Below are 26,837 nucleotides of genomic sequence, written 5' to 3'. Positions count from 1 at the left end.
GGCACGATAAGAAGTTTTGAAGGCATGGCCTTCGGAATAAGGAAAGAATATGTCAAGTACAAATGTGTCCTATTGCTAATGCACACTAATTCTCTCTTATATCCCCTAGTGACCATAGCGACTCACATAACAAAGATTAAGTCACATGTCTCAAGTTATTAGGAAATCTAGGGCAGGGACCTGTGAGTGAATCAGGGTTAAAGGATCAATCCATCACCACCCATGCCAAATTCCGTCTTTAGCCTCTCACAACCAAAGAGTTTAATATTTTTCAGCAAGGCATGTCACATCTCTGGGCCACAGAGCTGGAAAAATGAGAGAAAGAATTCTTGTGGCTTACCTCCCAGGAATTGTGTGGAATTAATGAATTAATGTTTATAAAGAATCTCAAGTGTCTTTGAAATATGTTACTATTTAAACATGAAGCAGAATTATTTGATTTCATCAGGCAGTTATGAAGCTTCAACATTTGATACCCTGGTCAGTTATGTGGCTGGTTATTAAACATGGAACTAAGACAAATCATCGAGATAGACAATATTAAAAAAGTTGCAGGAAATAATACAGTTCAATCTTAGTGTTTTTTTTTTCTAAAGTTATACTGAACATTCCTGCCATAGTTTTTGTTCAAAATGACCCAAAGAGATAAATTAGGTTAAAACTGCCAAATATTTAGCATCTTATGGAAGTTATTTATCATAGTATTGAATTAACAGCGTAGAAGCTTTGTAAAGTAATTCCTAGAGTTTTTCCCAAAATGTAGTTTGTTTCATTAGTAAGTTAAAAAAACATAAACATTTTCCAGAAATCATCCTCCAGTTTTCAAGGTCTACTTAATTTTATCATAGATTATATTTATCTAAAAACGATCACTCGTTTTCACAAGGAAAGTCAGTGCCTTCTTGCCCACTTCCTTTGATTGCTAAATGCAAAAGCCACGCATATTCCTGCTCCACCTGTTGCCCCCAGCACACTCCCCTCTCCTGACTTCCTCCCTTACCCTTCTACTTCAGCTGCGCTGGCTTCCTTCCTGTCTTTCTTTCCCACACGCCAGTCTGCTCCAGCCTTTGTGCACATGCACTTTACTGTTCCTGGTGTGCAAATGCTTTTCCCTAGATATCTGCATGACCATCTCTCACCATGTTTAGGTCTTTGCTCAAATGTCCTTTAACCGGAATTTTCAAATTGCAACAAAGCCAAAACCACATGCACCCTATCTACCAGCATTACTCATCCCAATTAATCTGCTCTGTATTTTGCCACAGCACTTAATCAGATTCTCTGATCATAACATTTTAAATTACGTTCAGAGACTTGTTTGCTCCAAGGCCAACAAAGCTTAAACTTTTCTCTTTTGCAAGGACCCTTCCAAGTTTGGTACCTAACTTTGTACTCATAATTTTGTATTCTTCATCTTAACAAGAGACCCTCAAGGGGCACCTGGGTGGTTCAGTCAGTTAAGTGTCTGCCTTTGGCTCAGGACATGATTCCAGGGTCCTGGGATCCATCCTGCGTCCGGCTCCCTGCTCAGCAGGGAGTCTGCCTCTCCCTCTCCCTCTGTCTATTGCTCCCCCTGCTTCACTCTCTGTGTCAAAGAAATAAAATCTTTTAAAAAAACAAACAAGAGACCCTCAAGTTATATAAAATTCAGATTCTATAAAACCTGAATCAACCCTTGAATGAATTCTAGCATTTATTAAATTAACATATATTATATATTTGTTTTCTTTCTCCATTACAAGTTCCATGAGGGCACAGACCTGTGTCTGTTTTGTTCACTGCCGTATTCCAAGACTATGGAACAAATAAATGAGAATTTCCAATGAAAATGCACATTAAAGTAAGTATCTATTTGTATTTAGATATTTAATGCTGTCTGTAATTGCTAATAAAAACATATACGCACTTTAAATACTGGTCTACTCCAAGTGTAACTCCATTTCTGACAAAGCTCAGGGTAAAGGGTAAAAGACTCTCAACAGAGCAGGGAATTCGGCCTGGCTGTAGGTAGTATCCTGGGGTTTTCTTGGGCATTGTAACTTTGGGAGCATCTAGGAAGAAAAGAACATGGGCAAAAAGATCACAATGATATTGGGTACTTCTTTTTAATCCATTCAAAAGCTTCATACTTTTAATTATTCCAGTAAATCCTCTGCATTCTAATTAATCTAAATTACTAAAACCCACTTTAATTATCTTTCTTTGTTCAAACCTTATTAATTTCTGGATATCTCCATGGACCCTTACTAAAGTATTCATTAAATCTAAGACTCCATTTATTCTTAAGACACGTTATTTTTTGGGCCACCAAGAAAGAAAAAAAAAAAACCTACCAAATTAGTTACAATACTTCATCAATTGTAGAACCTATTTTTATTTCAAAAATGTAAATATATGAAAAGAACCCACATGCCTTAGAATTGAATGCAAAGGGTAATTGTTTTCCCAAAAATAATGGGAAAAGCTGATTTGTAAGAATCCAATAGATACTGTAGTACTCAGTTTAGGGGCTAAGACGACTAACTTTGAATACCGTATATGAGGAAATACTGACGGTTCTATTCTCATCATTTGACAATGATTAAAGAATAGCTATACAGTTGTTTCTGAATTTCCCAAATTATAACCTTATGTATAAATGATAAATTGTTGTTCCTCAATCCAACACTACAATATTAGAAACAATACAGATTTGTGTATCCACAGTTCTAGCTACAGTTCAAAATTTTGATCAGAGTTGTCGTTAGTCTTGAGAAATAACACAAATAGAAAAATTGAAATGCTATCTCATGTCTCTAAATAATCCCTAATCTGTGATCTTATCTCTATATAACAAATATATGAGTAGCTAGCTTACCAATTAACTAACTGCCAACTTATTACATAAAGGCAGAATCATCACCAGTTGTTTACAGTGAATTACCATTCATGAAGTAGGTTTCTGACAATCATATATAAACATTTAACCCATTTGGCAAATTTAGGTAGCTTGATCAAACATTGCACATTTTGGGGGGGGGGAGTAAGAGTACCAGAATTTCCCAGTTCTAGTTATCACACTGAGTAAAGCAATCAAAATTTTCAGATCGGCAATCAGTGAGAGTTAACATGAAACTTTGAATGTGTTTTTTATGATTAAGAAAAATTGTGTTACCTAAATGTAAATGCCCATCAATTTGATAAGCCAGTAATAATGTGAAGGTATTTTTTTTTTTTACTTTATAGTTCATCCTTTAAGGACCACATCACTCCCTTAAACTATCAATGTTCCAGTGTTCAATAAAATGATGTCTCACCTGGGATGATACTGGAGAAGGAAACACTTGATACCCTCTGGAAAAGATGATCATCTTTATCATAGCCTGTTACTTTGAGAAAGAAAGCTTCATTTGGTGGTATAAAGTCAGAAATATTCCACAAGCCATAAGGTTTTCGGTCTGGGTAATATTTAACAGGAATAGTCTTAAGAGAACTGCCTGAGATACTCAGAAGTTCAAGACGATCTACTCTGGCTGGGGCGGAAATTCCAGAAGTATTCAACAGCACATAGGTAGGTATTCCTATAGGAGAAAGGCTTTGTTATTATTTACAAGTAACATGCAATTGAGGTTATATATCAAATAAATCTTTGCATTATAACAGATAAGTATCATAAGTATGAGTACTAAAAACTGTCCTATAAATTGTGGCTTAATTATAGAATCTTTTTTACATAAAAGACAGCTTACTCATGACGAGAAACTTTGGGAATCCTAATACTTATTTTTATGGTATTTTAACAATATTTATACATGGAAAAACTAGAATTGTGAATACTGTGTTACATGATGTTTAATAACATGAATATTTAATTTTTAAAGACTCACTATTTGTATCTTTCTAGTAACTGCAGTAATAAAATAAATGAACAACCAGAAAAAACAAAATTTGAAGAGTCACAGTAGGATTAAGCATTTTTTAGCTACAGAAGTATAATATAAGAAGTATAATATTGCATGAATAAAATAAGAACAAGCTTTAAGGAGCGACAATAATTTTTATCTTTGAATGTTCAATAATACATGATGTCTTTAATTTTTTAGCTATCTACACACATAAAATCCACATTTTTCACCTTGACAACAAAGCAATTTACAGATGTTAGTAAGACGTCTCAAGATCCAGATCAGTAGTTTTAAAAGTTCAGTAAGTTTAGGAATCAACTGGGGTGCTTGTTAGTGCATATTCCTGGGTCCAACCTGATTCAGTTCTAATTCAGGAGATCTGGGATGTGTCCTGGGAATCTTAATTTTTAACAAGCTTTCTGAGTAATTTCAATATCACTGATCTTGGGACTATGCTCTGAGAAAAAATGACTAGGCCAAGAATATAATCATGTTAAAGTAAAAACGCTATGTTTCCCAATTTTGTTGAAGACTACAAAATTATAAAATCACAGACAGTTTAAGAAATATTTTGCACTTGGATATCTACCATGTCGATGTACATACAAATAGAAATATTTTACACCTGGATATCTACCATGTAATGTGTACATACAAACCTTGCACCGGTCTACCATGTAATATGTACATACAAACCTTGCACCGGTCTGCTGACTGTTTTTTTGAAGTCCAGGGTGGGCTTTCTGGAAAAACCAGCTCGGAAATCAATAGTACTAAGGCCAGTGATGCGAACAGAGTGCCTTCCACTGCTAGAAGTCTGGAAAAATGTTTAAAGAAAAATCCCATCAGTTGATCAAGTTACCAGTCATAATAAACACTAACCAGTATGGGAAACTACAGAGTGTTTCATTAGGACTGATGTCCAATAACTGAAGCTCTGATCTGGGTGTTCTAAACTTAACTAGGATTCTACATCTTAAATGCAAGTTTTGTAATACATACCCCAGGGGACTGCTCTAAAATAAAATTCGGTAATACACTGCAGGCCAATGTTAAAAGATACAGGTGTTTAGTCACCGGTGAATAGCCCTGAAGTTAAACTGTAAAAGCTCCATGATGACACAGATCTTTGTTTTGTTCACGGTGGTTTACATGGTAGATGTTTAGCAAATATTGATGAAATGAATGAATGAATAAATCTTCTCCTCTCAACCCTATCCAGGTTTGATTCTGGAAAATATTTCCTTTTTCTTTGTCTCTGGGAAGATACAGCCAGGACAACCACAAGATTTGACCACTATCCAGATTTTAGCCAACCAGCATCCCTAGCTCAGCTGTGTCCTAACGAAGGCACTCGGTGCTCGAGACACAAATGTGAGTAAAATATCGTCCCTATCCTCTAAGAGTCATGGCTGGTGAGGGATACAGATGGAGAAATAGAAATCTTTAATATGATGCAATATTAGAAATACATAAGAGGTACATAGAAATGCATTAAAGGAACAGACTAGCCTATAGTTTGGCTAAATCCTACTAAGAGGGTGATGGCTGAACTAAATATTAATGATAACTCAGCACTGAAGTGACTCATATGTGCATAAATAATAAATAATGTGGATGAGGGCCACAGGATAAAATTGTAACACTTATGTTCATTGGGCACTTCCTCTATGTCCAGTCTCTTTAAATACATTGGCTTATTTAAGTCTCGTTACAATCCTACCAGATATATATCATCATCACCATCGCACAGATAAGGAGGTGGGACACCAGTCATTAAGTAGCTTCCCAAGTTCACAAGGCTTCCTAACTACAGAGGTGGGGTTTTAATGGAAAGGTCAGGCTCCAGGGTCTTCACCACAGTGCTACATTTTCTCCCAAGGGCAAGATAAGTAGGAGTTAGCCTCTGTCTCAGTATCTTTCAAAATATGATCTGAGGAGCCCCTGCAGCTACAGCTACACAACATCACTCAGGTTGTTTCTTGAAAATGCGGACTTCTGAGCTCCAGCCCAGATTCACTGGATCAGAATCTTTGGTGAGTGGAGTCTAGGGATCTGCTTTTCAAAAACCCACCTGACATCAATGAACAAGAGTTCACCATTATTTTATTACATTGATCACCAAGATCTCCCTCAAAATAAAATGACCACGTGGTAGCACCATTAATAAAGTGTACTAGAAATATATGTGCCTGTATTATACACAATTATCCATAAAATTTTAATCTGGTGAACAGCCAGATGAAGCCACACCATGATCAAAAACATGCCACCAACAGAGCTCTGCAAACTACACAGGTTCCCCAAAATCAATGGCTCCTTGTTATTTAGCAATGAGGAGAGGAAAGATGAAGAGATATGTCCCTTTCGCTACCATATTTTTTTCTCATTGAGCAGAATTGGCAAAAACCCAAAAAGAAAAAAAAATGGAAAATGAAAGTGACGGAAAAGAAAAAATGCATATCTCCATAAAAATAGGTTTGTTGTATTCTTAGTATAAAGGATGCTGCTAATGACTACAGCCCATTTTCTTAACGGTTACAAAGGACTGTATGTGTAAATGTAGGGGTCTCAGTACCACCACTTACTCTATAATTTCCAAAGGGAAATTTGTCATGAATTCCATATAATAAAGCAAAAAAAAAAAAAGATCGGGGAAGGGATATGGACCATGGTCCAATTTTATCTTTTTTTTTTTTTTTAAGTAGGCTCCACACCCAATGCAGGACTTGAATTCACAACATTGAAATCAAGACCAAAGTTGAGATCAAGAGTCAAATGCTCAACCGACTGAGCCACCCAGGCGACCCCCATGATCTAATTTTAAGATTGAGATTTCCTAAGGGTTATATAAAACCCTTCTAAGTCTAATTTCAGCTGTTTTAGATCACATAGTGCTTTATTGAAGACACTATTGCCTACTGATTTCATGTGAGGACAATTAGAAGGGTCAATACTATGATGATTTGATTTATATTTGTTCACTGACATCATATAATTACTAGCCTTGCTGCTCAGAAAGTCTCCTATGATAAAATGGCTGTTGAGGTTACCAAGGGTACATATGACCCACAGTTTTCCAAATGACTGACAGCAAGTGTTAATTATCTGGCAAATGTTCTGTGCACATATCAACTGACAAAGAGTCCGTTTTAAGAGTGGTGCTTAATATCTAAGTGAGAAAATTAGATATTACCCATGCTTGAAAATACAGCATCTTCCATTACTAACCAATACATTAAAAATAAAGCAGAGTTGATGAATAGTATTGGAAGCTCCTTTATCCTCTATAAAATTATTGTAAAATACATTAATTTTGATCTTTAAAATACACTAATTAACAAAGTATGTTGAAATAAGGATGTAGGTTTCCTATTCTCTGAGCAATGCCAAAAATATGAAGGGTAATAAGCTAACAAAATATTTAAATTTCATATTTCTATATTATACTACAAACAGTAGGAATATTGCATAGAATTTAAAAGATTTTGTCAATAAAAGATATTTCTACATAAGTCAGTTTTCATGCAAAATTATATACAACTCTGTATTATTCAAGGTAATGGGAGCAAAGGACACCACAAATAAACCAAAATTACAGTTTAAAAAAATAATTAAAAGAAGAAATTTAAACTGAGTCAGTTAAAAATGACCTATGACACTCATGCATGCATTTATCATTCTTTAATCATTCTCTTAAAAGAATTACAATACTTGGATAATATTTTGGGAACAAAAAACATCACATTAGGAGGAGGAGTTAAGATGGCGGAGGAGTAGGGAACCCCTTTTTCAGCCGGTCCCCTGAGTCAAGTTGAATAGGTACCAGACCAGCCTGAAGATCCAAGGAATCAGCCTGAGATGCAGGAAGATACATCTGGATCTCTACAAATGAACATCTCCAGTGCTGAGTATTGAGGTAGGAAGCGGGGAGCCATGAAACTATGCACAGATATCGGAAGATAAATGGAAGGGGGAGGGAGCCACCGCGTTTGGGTGCCGGGAAGCGGTAGCCACCTGCTCGGGGGAGCGGGCGGACTTGCGGACCGGCACCCGCGAGACAACAGACTGAGACCGTGAGCCGGGAAACGCGCACGTGACCACACTGAAACGGAGCTCCAGTGTGCTCATTGGAACCAGACTGAGACCAGGAGCTCCGGGAGTGCGCGGGGGCGGCTGGCGGTGTTAGAAACACAAAGGACAGAGATGCGCCGGCCCTGGGAGTGAGGGCTGGGATGCCAGGTGTGGGGCACACATCCCTGGACCCTGCAGGGTTGAGCAGCACCTAAAGAAACAGAGTTAAAGTGGCTAGAACATCAGTGGAGAACGGTCCGCGATCCCTCTGTTCTGAGAAATAGGCTGAGATTTGGCTACTGCTTCTCTGACTCTCCGAAGAGGCACAGCAAACCACCAGGGAAAGCAGCCAAAGAACAAAAGCCTGGAAAGACCGGCTCACAGTGTGCCCATCCCCATCCCCCCTCACAGGGGACACGGAGACTCTACCCAAACAGGGTTGCCTGAGTATTGGCGCAGCACGCACCCTCCCCCAGAAGGCAGGCTGAAAAATCAAGAAGCCCACATCCCTAAGATCACTATAAAACAAAGGCGCATGGCCTGGGTCCCAGTCAATAATTTGGGCTCTGGACAACCCCGCACTCTCTCCTCATCAGAATGAAAAGAAGGAGAAATTCCCCCCAGCAAAGAAAAGACAATGAGTCTGTGGCCTCTGCCACAGAACTAATGGATATGGATATAACCAAATTATCAGAAATGGAATTCAGAGTGACAATGGTCAAGATGATATGTAGACTTGAAAAAAGTATTAACGAAATGTTAATGAGAATATAGAATCTCTAAGGGTGGAAATGAGAGTGAATCTGGCAGAAATTAAAAATTCTATGAGCCAAATGAAGTCAAAACTAGAGGGTCTGACGGCCAGGGTGAATGAGGCAGAAGAACGTATCAGCGAATTGGAAGATGGGTTAGTAGAAGAGAAAGCTAAAATAGAATCTGGACTCAAAAAAATCCATTCTCATGAATGTAGGTTACCGGAGATTACTGACTCAATGAAACGTTCCAATGTCAGAATCATCGGCATCCCCGAGGGGGTGGAGAAAAACAGAGGTCTAGAAGAGATATTTGAACAAATTGTAGCTGAAAACTTCCCTAATCTAGCAAGGGAAACAAACATTCGTGTCCAAGAGGCAGAGAGGACCCCTCCCAAGCTCAAGCACGACAAACCTACACCACATCATGTCATAGTGCAGTCCGCAAATATTAGATCCAAGGATACAGTATTGAAAGCGGCCAGGGCAAAGAAATTTCTCACATACCAAGGCAAAGGTAAAGGAATTACGTCAGACCTGTCTACACAGACCTGGAATGAGAGAAAGGGTTGGGGGGGGCATTTTTAAAGCTCTTTCAGAGAAAAACATGCAGCCAAGGATCCTTTATCTAGCCAGGCTGTCATTCAGAATTGATGGAGAAATAAAGACCTTCCAGAATCGCCAGTCATTGACCAATTTTGTAACCATGAAACCAGCCCTACAGGAGATACTAAGGGGGGGTCTATAAAGGTAAAAAGGCCCCAAGAGTGATACAGAACAGAAAGACACAATTGACAGAAACAAAGACTGTACTGGCAACATGGCATCATTAAAATCATACCTCTCAATATTCAGTCTCAATGTAAATGGCCTAAATGCTCCCATAAAGTGTCACAGGGTTGCAGATTGGATAAAAAGACATGACCCATCCATTTGCTGTCTACAAGAGACTCATTTTGAACCTAAAGATACATTCAGACTGAAAGTAAAGGGATGGAATACCATCTTTCACGCCAATGGACCTCAAAAGAAAGCTGAGGTAGCAATTCTCATATCAGACAGATTGGATTTTAAACTAAAGACTATAGTTAGAGACACAGAAGGGCACTATATTACTCTTAAAGGATGTATCCAACAAGTGGATATGACAATTATAAATATATATGCCCCCAACAGGGGAGCAGCAAAATACACAAGCCAACTCTTAACCACAATAAAGAGACATATAGATAAAAATACACTAATAGTAGGAGACCTCAACACTCCACTATCAGCAATATACAGATCACCTATGCAAGAAATCAGCAAAGAAACAAGGGCTTTAAATGCTATACTCGACGAGGTGGACCTCATAGATATATATAGAACACTACACCCCAGAACCAAAGAATACTCATTCTATTCTAATGCCCATGGAACATTCTCAAGAATAGACCATGTTCTGTGACACAAAACAGAACTCAACCGATACCAAAAGACTGAAATTATTCCCTGCATATTCTCAGACCACAACGCTTTGAAATTGGAACTCAACCACAAGGAAAAATTTGGAAGAAACTCAAACACTTGGAGACTAAGAACCATCCTGCTCTGGAATGACTCGATAAACCAGGAAATCAAAAATCAATTTAAACAATTTATGGAGACCAACGAGAATGAAAACACAACGGTCCAAAACCTATGGGATACTGCAAAGGCAGTCCTAAGGGGGAAATACATAGCCATCCAAGCCTCACTCAAAAGAATAGAAAAATCTAAAATGCAATTTTTATATTCTCACCTCAAGAAGCTGGAACAGCAACAGAGGGACCGACCTAATACACTCACGAGGAAGCAGCTGACCAAGATTAGAGCAGAAATCAACTAATTAGAAACCAGGAGTACAGTAGAGCAGATCAGCAGAACTAGAAGCTGGTTCTTTGAGAGAATCAATAAAATTGACAGACCACTGGCAAGACTTATCCAAAAGAATAGAGAAAGGACCCAAATTAATAAAATTATGAATGAAAAAGGAGAGGTCACAACCAACACCAATGAAATTGGAAGGATTATTAGAAACTTTTATCAACAGCTTTACGTCAATAAATTAAGCAATCTGGAAGAGATGGAGGACTTCCTGGAAACCTATAAACTACCAAGACTGAAACAGGAAGAAATTGATTTTTAAACAGGCCAATTAATTACGAAGAGATTGAAACAATGATAACAACCTTCCAAAAAACAAAACTCCAGGCCCGGATGGTTTTCCTGGGGTATTCTACCAAACATTCAAAGAAGAAATAATACCTATTCTCCTAAAGCTATTTCAGAAAATAGAAACAGAAGTAAAGCTACCAAACTCATTCTATGAGGCCAATATTACCTTGATCCCCAAACCAGGCAAAGACCCCCTCAAAAAGGAGAATTACAGACCGATTTCCCTAATGAATATGGACGCCAAAATCCTCAACAAGATCCTGGCTAATAGACTCCAACAGTACATTAAAAGGATTATCCATCATGACCAAGTGGGATTCATCCCTGGGATGCAAGCGTGGTTCAACATTCGCAAATCAATCAGTGTCATAGGTTTTATCCAGAAGGAAAAATTCAAAAATCATATGATTCTCTCAATAGATGCAGAAAAAGCATTTGACAAAATACAGCATCCTTTCCTGATTAAAACCCTTCAGAGTGTACGGATAGAGGGTACATTCCTCAATCTCATAAAAACCATCTATGAAAAGACTACAGCAAATATCATTCTCAATGGGGAAAAGCTGGAAGCCTTTCCCTTAAGATCAGGAACACGACAAGGATTCCCACTCTCGCCACTATTATTCAACATAATACTAGAAGTCCTTGCAACAGCAATCAGACAACAAAAAGGGATAAAAGGTATCCAAATCGGCAAAGAAGAAGTCAAAATGTCTCTCTTCGCAGATGACATGATACTTTATATGGAAAACCCAAAAAGAATCCACTCCCAAACTATTAGAAGTTATAGAGCAATTCAGTAATGTGGCGGGAGACAAAATCAATGCTCAGAAATCAGTTGCATTTCTATAAACGAATAATGAGACTGAAGAGAGAGAAATTAGGGAATCTCTCCCATTTACAATAGCACCAAAAACCATAGGTTACCTTGGAATTAACTTAACCAGAGACGTAAAGGACCTATGTTCTAGAAACTATAAACCACTCTTGAAAGACATTGAAGAAGACACAAAAAGATGGAAAAATATTCCATGCTCATGAATCGGAAGAATTAACATAGTTAAAATGTCCATGGTACCCAGAGCAATCTATACTTTCAATGCTATCCTGATCAAAATACCAATGACATTTTTCAAAGAACTGGAACAAATAGTTCTTAAATTTGTATGGAACCAGAAAAGGCCCCGAATCGCCAAGGAACGGTTGAAAAGGAAAAACAAAGCTGGGGGCATCACAATGCCGGATTTCGAGCTGTACTACAAAGCTGTGATCACAAAGACAGCATGGTACTGGCACAAAATCAGACACGTAGACCAATGGAACAGAGTAGAGAACCCAGAAATGGACCCTCGGCTCTTTGGGCAACTTATCTTTGATAAAGCAGGAAAAACCATCCGGTGTAAAAAAAGATAGTCTCTTCAATAAATGGTGCTGGGAACATTGGACAGCTACATGCAAAAGAATGAAACTTGACCACTCTCTCACACCATACACAAAGATAAACTCCAAATGGATGAAAGACCTCGATGTGAGACAGGAATCCATCAAAATCCTAGAGTAGGACATAGGCAGCAACCTCTATGACATCGGCCAAAGCAACCTTTTTCTTGACACATCTCCAAAGGCAAGAGAAACAAAAGATAAAATGAACTTGTGGGACTAAGATAAAAAGCTTCTGCACAGCCATGGAAATAGTCAAAAAAACTAAGAGGCAGCCCACGGAATGGGAGAAGATATTTGCAAATGATTCTACAGATAAAAGACAGGTATCCAAGATCTACAAAGAACCTCTCAAACTCAATACGCAAGAAACAAATAAATCATAAAATGGGCAGAAGATATGAACAGACACTTTTCCAATGAGGACATACAAATGGCTAATAGACACATGAAAAAATGTTCAAAATCATTAGCCATCAGGGAAATTCAAATCAATAACACTAAGATACCACCTTACGCCAGTTAGAATGGCAAAAATTGACAAGGCAAGAAACAACAATTGCTGGAGAGGATGTGGAGAAAGGGGATCCCTCCTACCTTGTTGGTGGGAATGTAAGTTGGTACAGCCACTCTGGAAAACAGTGTCCCTTAAAAATTGAGCTACCCTATTACCCAGCCATTGCACTACTGGGTATTTACCCCAAAGATACAGACGTAGTGAAGAGAAGGGCCATATGCACCCCAATGTTCATAGCAGCATTGTCCACAATAGCTAAATCGTGGAAGGAACCGAGATGCCCTTCAACAGATGACTAGATTAAGAAGTTGTGGTCCATATATACAATGGAATATTACTCAGCTATCAGAAAGAACGATTTCTCAACATTTGCTGCAACATGGACGGCACTGGAGGAAATAATGCTAAGTGAAATAAGTCAAGCAGAGAAAGACAATTATCACATGATTTCTCTCATCTATGGAACATAAGAACTAGGAAGATCGGTAGGGGAAGGGGGATAAGGAAGGGGGGGTGATCAGAAAGGGGGAATGAAGCATGAAAGACTATGGACTCTGAGAAACAAACTGAGGGCTTCAGAGCGGACGGGGGTGGGGGAATGGGATAGGCTGGTGATGGGTAGTAAGGAGGCACGTATTGCATGGTGTACTGGGTGTTATACGCAACTAATGAATCATTGAACTTTACATCAAAAACCAGGGATGTACTGTATGGTGACTAACATAATATAATTTAAAAAATTTTTAAAAAATAATAAAAACAAACAAACAAAAAAAATCACATTAAAATGTCTTGATAAGAAAGTGCCATAGAGGCACCTGGATGGCTCAGTTGGTTAAGCAGCTGACTCTTGATTTCAGCTCAGGTGGTGATCTCAGGGTCTTGGGATCAGCCCCACATGGGGCTCTGCTCTGAGCACAGAGTCTGCTTCTCTCCTTCTCTCTCTGCCTCTGCCCCTCTCCCCGACTCACACATTCTCTCCCTCTTTCTCTAAAATAAATATATCTTAAAAAAAAAAAAGAAAGTGCCATAGTTTACTTTATAATTTAAGTCTGTTTTCTTAAGGTAAACTTATTTTAATTTTTCTTAGCTGAGCTCCCTTTTTCAAATATTAATGTTTATAAGAACAAAAAGGTCCTATGTATAATAATGGTAAAATGAACCAGGAAATGGAAAAAGGGGAAGAAAGAAATATTAACATTATTATTATTATTATTATTATTATTATTTGAATTTGACTCCAAGAAGGATCTCTCCACCACAGAATATCTTAAAGTATCATTTCTGCACAGTCACCCTAACCTCATGGCTTCTGTAGTTTAAGAGGAGGGAAATCTAGCAGCAGCATGATAGCTCCAACCATAACAGGATAATTTCTACACACTAGACATCAAAGAGGATTTGTGTGGGCTAGAAACTCTGAGAATCATATTTCATACAGCATATTTATTCATACAATTTTTATGGTTGATAACGATCTACTATGAACTTTATTCTGAATTACACTGAATTACTCTCTGAATTCAATGTAATGAATTCAAAATTACTCTGAATTCATTATTGCTCTGAATTGCAAATGTCACATTGGTTAAGTTGTAGAAGGGTCTGAGTCAGGAATACACAAGCTGCTGCAGCGTGAGCAGAGGGGAGGCAAGATAAAATTATAATAGATATCTACTGGCATCCTAAAATTATCAACAGGTAACCTTGATCCACAAAGAAGTAAGAGAAAAGAAGGAGCAAAATAGACCAGAGTCTAGGTTTCTGAATTGGAGTGAGTCTATGAGGAGTCAAAGAGGATAGACTAGAGTACTGTGAAACAAGCACCATGGAGAGCTCCAGGAAAAATCAGTTACTTCTCTGGTATCTTCCTGGTCAGCTCTATTGCAGATGGATCTATGTCTTAGTTTAAGCATAAAGGCCTATTAAATACCTCTCTATATTGAAAGTCCCTTAAGGCAATAACTACATCATATTCATCATCTACAAAATATTACTCAATAAGGTACTTAGTAAGTGTAGGTTTAACAAATTATATTTAAAGCCCTCTAAATGCCTAATGTTGGTACTTTTCCTTAGATTCCTTAAGAACCAGTGAATGCCAGATTCATCAAGAATTTACTGACTTTTTCTAGAAGCATTGTGCTAAGTATGTTCACACATTATTTCATATAATCCTACTGCATTCAAAGATGATTTTATGGGACCATAAAGAAATTGAGGGTTGCAGAAAGGGAGATGGGTGGGGGGATGGGGTAACTGGGTGGTGGGCATTAAAGAGGACAGGTGACGTGATGAGCACTGGGTTTTATATGCAACTAATGAATCATTGAACACTACATCAAAAACTATATTTTGGCTAACTGAATTTAAATTAAAAAAGAAGAAAAGGGAAAAAAAAGAAACTGATGTTCAAATAAATGATTACTTGCCTAGGTTTAGATAGCAAGTTCAGTGGCAACAATTCCAAGTTCAGTGTTCTTTCCATAGGACCTAAGTCTATGCACAGCATTTTCGGATAACAATCTCTGGTTGATCTGGACACTATGGCGTAGTAGACAATAATACCCTTCAACTAGTCATTTACCATAGTTACATTTCTAAATATGCTTTCATTTAGGAGAGGTCAGGTTAGTGGAGTATTAGTAAACTGCTTTCTGGGGGGCCCTAATTTTTGGCATTTGCCAATTTCTGTGATATAAATACTACCACCATGGCTGATTTCAAGCTCCCCACATGATGTTACTGAATACAGAGGTGGGAAGAGAAAGTGTGTAATTTCCTCTCTATGAGCCATTACGAGCTAGATCTAGAATACCACTAGGCCATGATAAAAGAGAATAAAGTGTGTCTCTCATTCACAGAGATGTCTGTGTCATCCCAGAATTAACACAAATTCCTTTTTCTAAAAATTCAATGCACATCCTCCAATCTTTTCCCTCACTATAATAACTGAAGAGGCTGAAAGTTCTAAATTATGGTGGAGCCTTCATCAGCTTGGGTTCCTGAGTGACTGTGTAAAAACATCTTGTCAACACCAAAAGGGCATGTGAATTAGTAAGGAATGAGCTTTCTTGTATTAAGCCAGTGAGAATTCCTACTACTACTAAATGTGAAACCTGTCCTGTTATAAGGTGAATTAAAATCTGATTGATAGAGCTGGCTTTGATTCTCTCTCCTAAAGAGATTCAATGTTTTATTTAACAAAATAAACCCAAAGTAGGAAAAATAAAAACTTCATGCTTAATTTGCATTAATAGAAAGTATAGAGATATTTTTCGATTTACACATATTCAAGAGTATAAGAAAAACTAATTTTACCATTAATGTGTTAATAAGTAGGTATTATTTTCCCCATTTTTCTCAGACTCATGAAATTAGCTAATTTCTGTAAGGTCAAAAAGATATTAAGTAGTGGATCTTGAATTTTAAAAAATGCCCAACTCTTTTCAAAGTATTTGTTCCTGAATAGCATACTATTCTTTAGAAATTAAAGAAATATGGTGGTTTCAAATATTTACTGAGCACCTACTATGGGCTAGGTATCATGCCAGGAACAAAGACATAATAATGCTAGCTAGATTTAAATACTATCACTTTATTAGGCATTCTATGTTTAGAGAAATGTGATACAAGGAGAGAAACGTATCCAAAGCACATAATAAATTCTATTTAAATACACATATATAGTTATACATATGCACTTATATATAACATAAGTGTATAGACATTTTTCCTTTTTTAAAAGAAGCATTCTGGGGTGCCTGGGTGGCACAGCGGTTAAGCGCCTGCCTTAGGCTCAGGACGTGATCCCGGCGTTATGGGATCGAGCCCCACATCAGGCTCCTCCGCTGGGAGCCTGCTTCTTCCTCTCCCACTTCCCCTGCTTGTGTTCCCTCTCTCGCTGGCTGTCTCTATCTCTGTCAAATAAATAAAATCTTTAAAAAAATAAAAATAAAAAAAAATAATAAAAATAAAAGAAGCATTCCATTTGGATGATAATCTGATATCAGCACACTAAAATAACTGGGAAATTTTCCAGGAAAAATCTACTATAAAGCATTTCATTGACCCAAAACATCTGAATTAAGGCTGCACTTAATCCATTTAAATAACACACCTGGTATATAGTCTTCAGGCTTATTCAAAAGAGTCACCAGGTGAGAATAATTGGAGGCCAGAATAATAATCTTCCTGTGTGGTCCTTTGTAGACTTGAAGTTTATTTAATTGTAATTCCTAAACAAGTTTATGCCACTTGATTATGATTTCTAAAATATTCTTATCTTTAGAAAATCCATTAGTAGTCTCTGGCAACGAGCATAGCTACCTAAAACCAAAATATTTTCTACTCGTCTCAGAATCCCAATATGATCATGTGGTTGCATACACTCCTTTCTCTACTTGGAAGATTATCTAAGGACAGTTTGTCCAAATTTACTTAATGGAAACGTGCCCCAGGGGTTCTGTTAGATTACATGATCACACTGATAATCCTAGACTAATAGAAACAGTTTGTGCCATGTAAAAATCCAAAGGTTGCTGACTATTATTTAATGTCTTTGTAGGAAGTTTCCCTTAAGGAACAGAGGACAAAATTTGTCCTGAGAGTTTCTGTGGTTATAGTCAAATATTCTATATATAGATATAGCTGCCTGAATGGAAAATTTGTATTGCTCAGCAATAAGATCCAGGATTTGTAGCTTCCCTACAATAGAAATTTAGGGACATAAAGATCTTCTCTTTCGTTTTTAATAAAACTTTACATTCTTTTTACTTACTTCTTTTTAACACATTTTTACCTGCATCAGAGGCAGCCTAAAACATCTGAGTCATTTATATGACCTATATGGGTGAGTTGACTTACTGTCTCTGTTTGGTAAGAGTGCCCTAATAAGTTACAGAAAAGTAATTACCAAGGTTTTAGAAGAAAACCACAGAAGAAAAGAAACTACCACTCTCATAGGATTTTAATCATGGACAAATTAAAGTGTTCCGTGCCAGCACATCAACTATAGGCTAACTAAATCAACTCCCCTGCCTGCTTCCTTGGGTACTATCAGAATAAATGCATTAACTTTTACTCATGAATATTTATACAGTTCTTCCCCAGGCATTGTGGCATATGCCAGGGATAAAATCTGGTCTAGAGTAAAATAGAAAGAGAAAATCTGTACAGAAATAAATATAAGGGGGTAAATCATGGGGTGCCTGGGTGACTCAATCAGTTAAGCGTCTGACTCATGATTTCCACTCAGGCCATGATCTCATGAGTCATGGGGTTGAGCACCTCGTTGGGCTCCACACTCAGCACACAGTCTGCTTGAGATTCTCTCCCTCTGCCCCTCCCCCTGCTGGTGCTCTCTCTCTCTGTCTCTCTCTGTCAAATAAATCTTTAAAAAATATATAAGGGGGAAAACCATCAAAGAGGGAGGTGCAGAAAAATTACAGTAGAAAGCCAGAGGGAAAAGAGAGCCTTTTAGATGGAAAAAGTCAGAAAAGGCTTGATGAAAGTGTTGTCGTTTGCCATGAAAGTTATGAGTCAGATGGAAAGCAAGGGCATTGTAGAAGGAACAACTTAAGAGAAAACATGGAGCAAGAGAATGTGGTAGGAGATGGGGTGAGGGACAGTATAAAGTTATATATGACTACAGTGTAAAGGCAACTGATGGACAAGAGCTAGAAGGATTGGTTGAGCCTCAGCTGGTGGTTTAAATACCATGCTAAGGTTAAATAATTGATTGTTCTCCATACTTGGGATAAAAACGGCTATGTGAAACACTCAAAAAACCATTACTAATTCTATTGATAGAGCAGACATTTTCCAGATAGCAGAGCGCATGGCAGAGAGCACCAGGGATATACTATCTAATCTCAGGCATTTCTCTTCGGGAGAAAGTGCACATGTAAAACATTATCACTCATTAGCCATCTGAAAGGAAGAGCCAAAGTCAGCAGTGATATTTACATCAGTAGGTTCAGCTCAATTTCCTTTGCATCAACCTGACACATTATTTTGGCATTTCATATAGGAGCAAAATAAGTTTACTATCTTTAAAATGCATTGTAATGTGTGTCCTTTGTTTAGCTGCCAGTAATTGTACTCTAGAAATGGTGTAACTTGAACAAGAGGCTTTTTGGGTGAGAACTAGATATAAATTTAAGATAATATGATAATAGATACTGTGTCTTTTTATTGTTTTCTTAATTACAGGAGACTGAGCTTAGAGACTTGTCTAAACAGAGTCCCCATCACCTCATCCCCTTAGCGTCTCCCTCCTCACTCATAGAGTAATCCTCAGTGCTTCTCTGTTCTTAATTATCAATTAAAAGGTGCTTAGTGCCCATTAAGTATCAGGGAACATAGCCAAGGGCAGAAACTCCATAAACGTTTATTGAATGGATGACTAAATGGTAGGTGTGTTAGGCACGAGACAAAACAACAGCCATGTAATATTCCTCTTCTTCAAGGCAACAGTTTTACTAGAGGAAATACCACTGGTAGCAATCCAAATCACCTGTAGAAGTGGTTCAAATACTTCACAATAAGTTACCAATAATGTGAAAGAAATGTCGTCACTTGTACATATTTCACAATCAATAACTAATGTCTTATTCAGAAAGCAAGAACAAATTGCCTCAGTGAACTTGCTAGCTCAAGACTCTGCTGGCTTAGGTCATGCTTAAAGTATCTGAGGAAAGAAGAGACTCAGAACCTTCTATATTCCTTCCTACTGTGATCACAGAAAGTCAGACTCAACACTAGTCATATATTGGGCAAGGTTAAAATAACTATAACATCAAATTTGGCTGTATTTATTTAAAATACAGCAGTAAAACTCCTCATCATTATCAATCTACTGACCCAGTAAATACTGAGCAATTCATATGGACAGGGAAGTGGGCGAATAAAACAGGCAGACGGGACCATTATATTTCACATTGCCTTTTCACCTTATCCCATTTTATCCACCTTCAAAAAAAAATCCATATTACAGTTTCTACTTTGCCTACAAGCCCAAGAGTTCTGAGAATAAAGAACTTATATTCTAGGGCTTGAATGGAGTTACAATGGAAACTTTCATTCTTTAAGCTGGGAAAGTGAATATAGGTATTCTTTAAAAAGAAAAAAGCAAACAAAACTGGCATTCAAAAATGGCACCTCAAATTCCTATGGTATAAACATCTCCGTGCACTTCCATAGCAGCTCTACCCCTTCAACCAGGGGCCCATGAATCCCTTTTTTTTTTTTTTTTGTTAATGTAGGGAAGCTGAGACAGCAGGAGTAAATGATGCAAGGGGTATCTTCATTTGAGTTATCCCAGAAGGATTCTAGAGCAAGTTGTTTATTTGGGAGGCACAAAGGATGCTAACAGGAAGAGGGGAAGTGATACAGGAAAAGGAATGCAGCTCCAAAAGTGTGTGTTTTTAATCCTGCTCCCATGAGGACAACTGGAACTTATTACTGCAGAGGCTGAGCTGCTCCTAAGGGGTTTCATTCTCTGGCAAAACAGCCTTCTTCTGTGCTGGGAAAAAAAACAAAACAAAAAAACCCTCCTGGGCACAGTAATGCAGATACAGGAGTTGGAAGGCAGCCTGAGCAAACTGAAAAGCCTGAGAAAGATGGACGTCACTCAGACCATCCACCACAGTGGGTCACACAAGTCATCTGCAGCAGAACTGCATTGTAGTGTATGGTATCTTGAATTCTGGGTGTATGTTCTCTCCTCCGTATTCCCACAACATAATGCTTAGAGTGAACATGTACTACTTAATGTAATGCTAGCATCCAAATATCATTTTGTGTTCAAATAAACAAGGAATATAGATCCACCGAACAGCAATAGCCAACAGAACTTGAGGGCATACTTTGTAACAGGAACTATGCTAAGTGTTTCTTTTGTATCATCTTAATTTTATTCTCAGCACAATTCTATAAATAAAGAAATATTACCGCCATCTCTACATTGTGAGGAGGAAAACAAGTCACCGACAATTTACAGTCTCGAGGAAATACAGTTTTTTAAGTGGCAACGTTGAGATTCCAACCCATGCACCCCCATATTAGAGCCTATGCCCCTAACCATTATTCCCTACGGGCTCCACCCCTGACTGTTTTGGAGGCAGGAGGTGGATAATAAAATCAATCTACAGGTTTGATTACTGGAAAACTATCTGAGAAATCTAAATGTATTCAGTGGTGACATCAATGCCTTTCACGGTCATCAAAACTTAATACTACCAAATTCACATGATCGAGACACTTTTACAAATGCACTACATATACTGCTTTTTGGTAAAAGTATTCTCCATGACTGCGAGGGAAGATATAAATAAACTATTGTATACGCTTTATAAAACATGCCAACAACAAAATAAAATACACAGACTTTGTAAAATAGTCATACCTTCACTGTCCACATTCCAGCCTCTGGCTCTTTAACATTCACCACCTTGGCAGAGTTAGGGATATTTAATAGCTCATTCAGGCCAAATCCCTTTTTTATCAGCTTCCCTAAAAGACAGACATAAAGGTAACAAGCACAATCTTTATTTCAGTGAGGTGTATTAGCTACATACATTTCCAGTATAAATTACCTGATGGGCGTCTGTGCCTTTAGCTCAAAACACTACTTTATTTATATCTAAAATGGATATCTAAAATAGGTCTAATTTTATGGTTTCTGGACATAGGAACTGAAGTATTAGATTCCCATTTGCCATGCAGATTTGGTCTAAAAATAAGAATCACAATTGGCAGACTGTAATCATATTTCCAAAGCCAAACCAGGTAACAATTATTGTGGCTACTGAGAAGTTATGTGCAGTCACTAGAGACATTTAGACTTAACAGATGGCAAGAACAGTAAACCAGAATGAATGTCTTTTTGGAGATCACTCAAGGTATTACTGACATGAGAGCCTTGGGCTTATTTGTGCAGGAAGCACAAAACGTTAAGCTGTTTTCCATGAAGCACAGAAGGCTTTTGCTGTCATATTTCAAGGAGGTGGTAGAATGAAGTAGCCTGATACCATCTCCAACTGACCTGAGATTTAGCTAAAGTATCTAGTAGTTAGAACCTAGAGAAGAAAAAAAGCAAATGTGGAAGTAAGCCATAGTCTAGTTGTTCACTTCACTCTTGGCTCTCCTATGGACTACTTCTGCAGTTAAAAAACACATCAATTATAAGAATCCTGTGTCTGCATCAAAAGTTCTACAATCGCTGCAAATAACTTTTAAAATATCGACATCAATGTCAATGACTTTTTAAAGTAGTAGAAGCATCATGCAATGGATATGGGTATTTTTAATTATCCAGGTAGTAAAAACTACAAATCTTTCCTGGGTAGCACGGATTTTTAGAATGGAATCCTCCCTCAATGGACAAATCCATTTATTTGGCTAAATCTGTAGGAGTCTTGAAAAATAGGTTTTGCTTGTTTTGTAAATTTCAATTTGATTGGTAGTATGAATGTGGCCTTGGGGTACAATTTCCTATGCTGTATTCTTTTAGGGATTAGCTATTCTCTAAGACTCGAACTGAATAAATAAGAAAGCTAGTTACTCTCTTTTCATTTATAAATCCTCCCAAATAGGTTTTAAAAAGTAACACAAATGGAAATAATAATATTTTGCAAACATCAGTAGGTTAAAAAAAGTATTTCTAAATGTATAAGTAGGGAAAATGAGGTTTCTATCTTTACTAGATTACTTTTCAATGTAAGTCGTCTTATAATATTCAACTGGCAATGGAATTAGGCCAATTCTTAGGGTTGTAACACATGGTTGATGAAACAAAGTAAATTTTTAAAAATATTTTACTTATTTATTTGACACAGAGAGAGAGAGAGCCCAAGCAGGAGGAGCGGCAGGCTGAGGGAGAGGGAGAAGCAGGCTTCCCCCTGAGCAGGAAGCCTGACATAGGGCTTGATCCCAGGACCCTGGGATCATGACCTGAGTCAAAGGCAGACACTTAACCGTCTGAGCCACCCAGATGCCCCCAAACATTATTCTGATAAGAAAATGGATGTGGTCTTTGTCTTCTGTAAAATTAAATCTTATCAAGATGATATGGTAAAAAAAAAAAAAAAAAAACTAGACAGTTGGGGCACCTGGGTGGCTCAGTGGGTCAAGTGTCTGCCTTTGGTTCAGGTCATGATCCCAGGGTCCTGGGATCAAACCCTACGTTGGGCTCCCTGCTCAGCAGGGAGCCTGCTTCTCCCTCTTCCTCTGCCACTCCCCCTGCTTGTGCTCTCTATCTCCTCTCTGTCAAATAAATAAATAAAATCTTTAAAAAAAATTAGGTAGTTGTTTTAAAAGGAGGTTTTTCGTGTGATTCATTAAAAATAACACAAATTACTGAATTTTACAGAATCTGTTACTGTGAAATATTTCCTCATATGTAAATTGGGAAAATATAATTTCAGGCTCAAGTTAAAATTTTTTCTATTGAGTAGTTTAGGTACAATTAAGTTACTAAATATCTGTTTAAATTATTAGGAGTTTCAGTTTTTTGAATCGCATGTTAATTCAATTAATATCGCTAAGACAGCCTTTTTTTAAACATCTTTCCTCGTCACTTTTGAATTTACTGAATTATTCATAAAGTTAGCATTAACCTGACATAAGTAAGCGTACAAAAAACTTTTGCCTTTCATGGGTTTTGTATTTTATTATATGATGTTTGATATATCTCACCTAAAGGATTGCGAATTTCAATCCCTGGAGAAGGGCCACTCAGAGACACAGTAACCTCTTTTAGGCTGGGATCAAAAGGAATTTTCCAAGTGTTTACAGCTTGGTCCAAATGATCTGTTGATAAGAGGTGAACTTTAGAGGACTGCACTGCCTCCTCCACCCATTTTAATACCTATAAGAGAAAAGAAGAAGTGTGAGTGGTGTCAGAGCATTTACAGTTTTATACAGCTACGACTTCTAGATGCAGTATTTCGCTTTGGTGAATCACGCGAATCAGGCACTTCTGTACTGGTGTGAGGTTTATTTTCATCCCCGTGAAGAGCAACCCTTTCCTACATCCAGTTATTGCAGAAGATTCAGAATAAAATGCTACTTTAACCCATGCTCAAATGTCAAGTTTTCTACTTGAAATAATATATTCAAAATGAGATGATGGTGTCCAAAAGCCAGTTAAGTGAAATATGCAGAGATATTACAGACAGCTTTATATTTTTCAAAAGAAATGAAAAGAACCTATAAAACAAACAAACAAACATAGTATTGCCAATATTGTGAGATCCATTTTCCCTCCATTTTCTCTTTCTGGATTTTTTTCAATATCCAATTTTTAAAAGATAATTAGCAAATTAATCCAATTTCAATATATTGGATCTATGAATTATTGAAATATGGTATATTGTAATTTTATATAGAATATTGCAACATATATTTTGTATATTAAATATTGAAAAATAATTGCAATGCCAGCAAAATATTCATTTTTTATGATAAAATAAATAAGTACCAAAGCAATGGAAAAAATGACCACAGCATTTTTTAAATCATAGAAAAATATTTCAGATTAGAACCAATTTAATTAGTGTATTTTGAAAACTAGTCTTTGGGAAAATATTAAGAAATTGGGTTATAAAAATGTGTTAATGCCTCACTGTGAACAAGGAAGACTTCGTGTTCTGCAACAGCAAATGCAATTTCTCATTAAACAAATAATGCATTTCTGGACAGGTACTGCTTAGCTGAACTTACTACAATTAATTCTAAATCATGATAATCTTTAATCTACCTCTGATCTTTCTCTGGTTCGTACGTCTTTCAAGATTATATCCTATTATGAATCATTTCTCTTGTAATTACTCATAAAACACTAAACAGAGCTGAATATTAAGCTATAACCTAACTGTTCAAAATAAACAAAAACATTCTTCAAATTACAATAGTGGTAGTCACAAATCAATTAATCAAACAACAAACACTGTGCAATAACTTCACTCTACATAAAAACTATCCCTTGATGTTTGTCCTCAAGGATGAGGAAAGTGGCTAACACATATTATCATATAAATAACAATGGTAAGGCAATTATATTCATTCATAAAGCAAATATTTATGGTTCAAGGTCCTTTTCCAGGCACTGAACAAGTATTTTAATCAATATTTAGTAAACACTCTTCTCTGGACTAGTGTTCGCTGTTTTTTGCATGTTTTATACATTATTTTATTTTTAATAAATCTTCCTGTCTTTTCTTTAGGGTCAAGAACCATCCACATCTCTTTCATCTTGGTATACCCAATACCAAGTGGCATGCTCTACACATGATATGAGTGGGATATGCACTAACATGCATGAAGTTGGTCATAATGATGATAATAATGATGTCTTCTTAAATAGAAGAATATTACGGGAATTCATGAAACAGGGATCTGTTGCTGAAATAACGTATGTAATGTGCCCATCATATAGTTGCCACATAGTATATTCATGTTTCCTTCCCACTATATCTCCCTTCCCTTCTCTTCCCCTAAGTGACTATTTCAACAATGGCTTCATAGGCCAAGTGAAAAAATATTATGCATAAAAGTCAAATAATACTTCTTTAAATGAAAAAAGAAAGGCGAAGTCATTCCAGGTAGAAGAGAGGACCTGAAAAAAATACACAAAAACATAAGTTTTCCAAATATGTTGGGAACATGATTGAAGCCAAGCAGCTACAGTTAAGTATTCAGAAGAAGGAAAAGCAGAAAATGAAGTTAGAAGCTTGTGTCAAGGACAGACTATGTACTGTCACCAAGTCAGGATATGATCTTTGGATTTTACCCTAAACACCACAGTGAAAAATTACTGAAGGGGTCTGAGCAGAGGACTAATACACTGAAAGTGGTATTTTACAAAAAAACAAAAACAAAAACACACCTTATAGTGGTGTGTTGAATAGAAAAGTCAAACTGAATGGAAAATTGACAAATTGAATAGAAAAATCAAATTCATTACAATTAATTACCCCTAAAATGAAATATTTCCTCAAATTTTAACCTTAAAAGGCACCTGGAATGTTACATAGGAAATTAAGCATATATCAACATAATCGTGTAAAGAAGCAGATGCCATATTTGAAAAATGGGTTCTCAGTGTTCTTGCTTGAATAGAAATGTATGGATCATCTGTTCATCAAATCTGTCGATATGGCTACAGAAATCAGATTTGTTGTCATATCTGACCACAAATAAAACATTTTAATAATCAGAGTGTTGACATTTTTATTTATTATACAGAGAACATGGCTGCCTAACTCAAGGAAGTGGAAAAGATTGGCTTATTGTCTCAGAAAGCAACTGATAAATTTTGACTGATAATAAATAACTTTGAGGATAATGTCTGGCATAGAGACAAAAGAGAGAAGAAGACAAGAAAAAACTGGCTAAATGAACAAAACATTTGTTTTAAGGGCAAGACATATAACGCGGCTATAAATAATTCTCAACTGAAAAGGAGAAAAAGAATTAGAAAACAAGAATTGCATAGTACCTCAAGTTTAACAATGAAATGCAACAGAAATGGAAGAAATTTTTAACACATCCTTCTTTAAATGTATAGTATATCTCTGGGCGGCTCCTCAAATATATCTTTCCCTCAAACTCAATGCGGAGAGGTTATAATGTATCATTGGAGATCTATCCATTATCTCTGAGGTATGTATAGAAACCACTAAGTCTTAGGCATTCTTATAAAAATGGAAGAGTTTCTAATTTAGTTGCATTTTCATAAGGCAAGTGTGTTCAAATGTTATGGAATATAAGCACTTTCGGGTTTACTCAATACCATTTCCAATTCATCAACATTTATGAGGCTTTCACAAAGGGATTACTATGTATCATAACATTACTTGTGAAAGATACAGTACAGATTTCTGAAAAGTCACTTTTTTATCCTCTTATAAGAAAAAATAAATTGAAAACAGATGCCATCCATTTTGTTAGAAAATATAGATTTTACCAGCA

General features: G+C 36.9%; 1 protein-coding gene across 3 annotated transcripts in view; it reads right to left on the bottom strand.

Moving 5' to 3' along the window:
- The window catches only part of HMCN1 (hemicentin 1), a 467,939-nt gene that overhangs the window by 275,530 nt on the left and 165,572 nt on the right, over positions 1-26,837 (bottom strand). For all 3 annotated transcript variants that reach the window (XM_087858481.1, XM_045811326.2, XM_087858478.1), the window contains exons 5-9: positions 23,562-23,733; positions 21,271-21,377; positions 4,581-4,701; positions 3,297-3,560; positions 1,907-2,051 (exon numbers count right to left, since the gene is read on the bottom strand). In XM_087858481.1, the coding sequence (XP_087714607.1) occupies positions 1,907-2,051; positions 3,297-3,560; positions 4,581-4,701; positions 21,271-21,377; positions 23,562-23,733 (809 nt within the window). The remainder of the gene's footprint in view (positions 1-1,906; positions 2,052-3,296; positions 3,561-4,580; positions 4,702-21,270; positions 21,378-23,561; positions 23,734-26,837) is intronic.

The sequence above is a fragment of the Ursus americanus genome, chromosome 2, assembly GCF_024610735.1.
Source record: "Ursus americanus isolate L20-20 chromosome 2, mUrsAme1.1.p, whole genome shotgun sequence".
Lineage (NCBI taxonomy): Eukaryota > Metazoa > Chordata > Mammalia > Carnivora > Ursidae > Ursus > Ursus americanus.
Note: the sequence above shows the minus strand (reverse complement) of the source record. Positions and strands in the feature narration are given on the sequence as shown.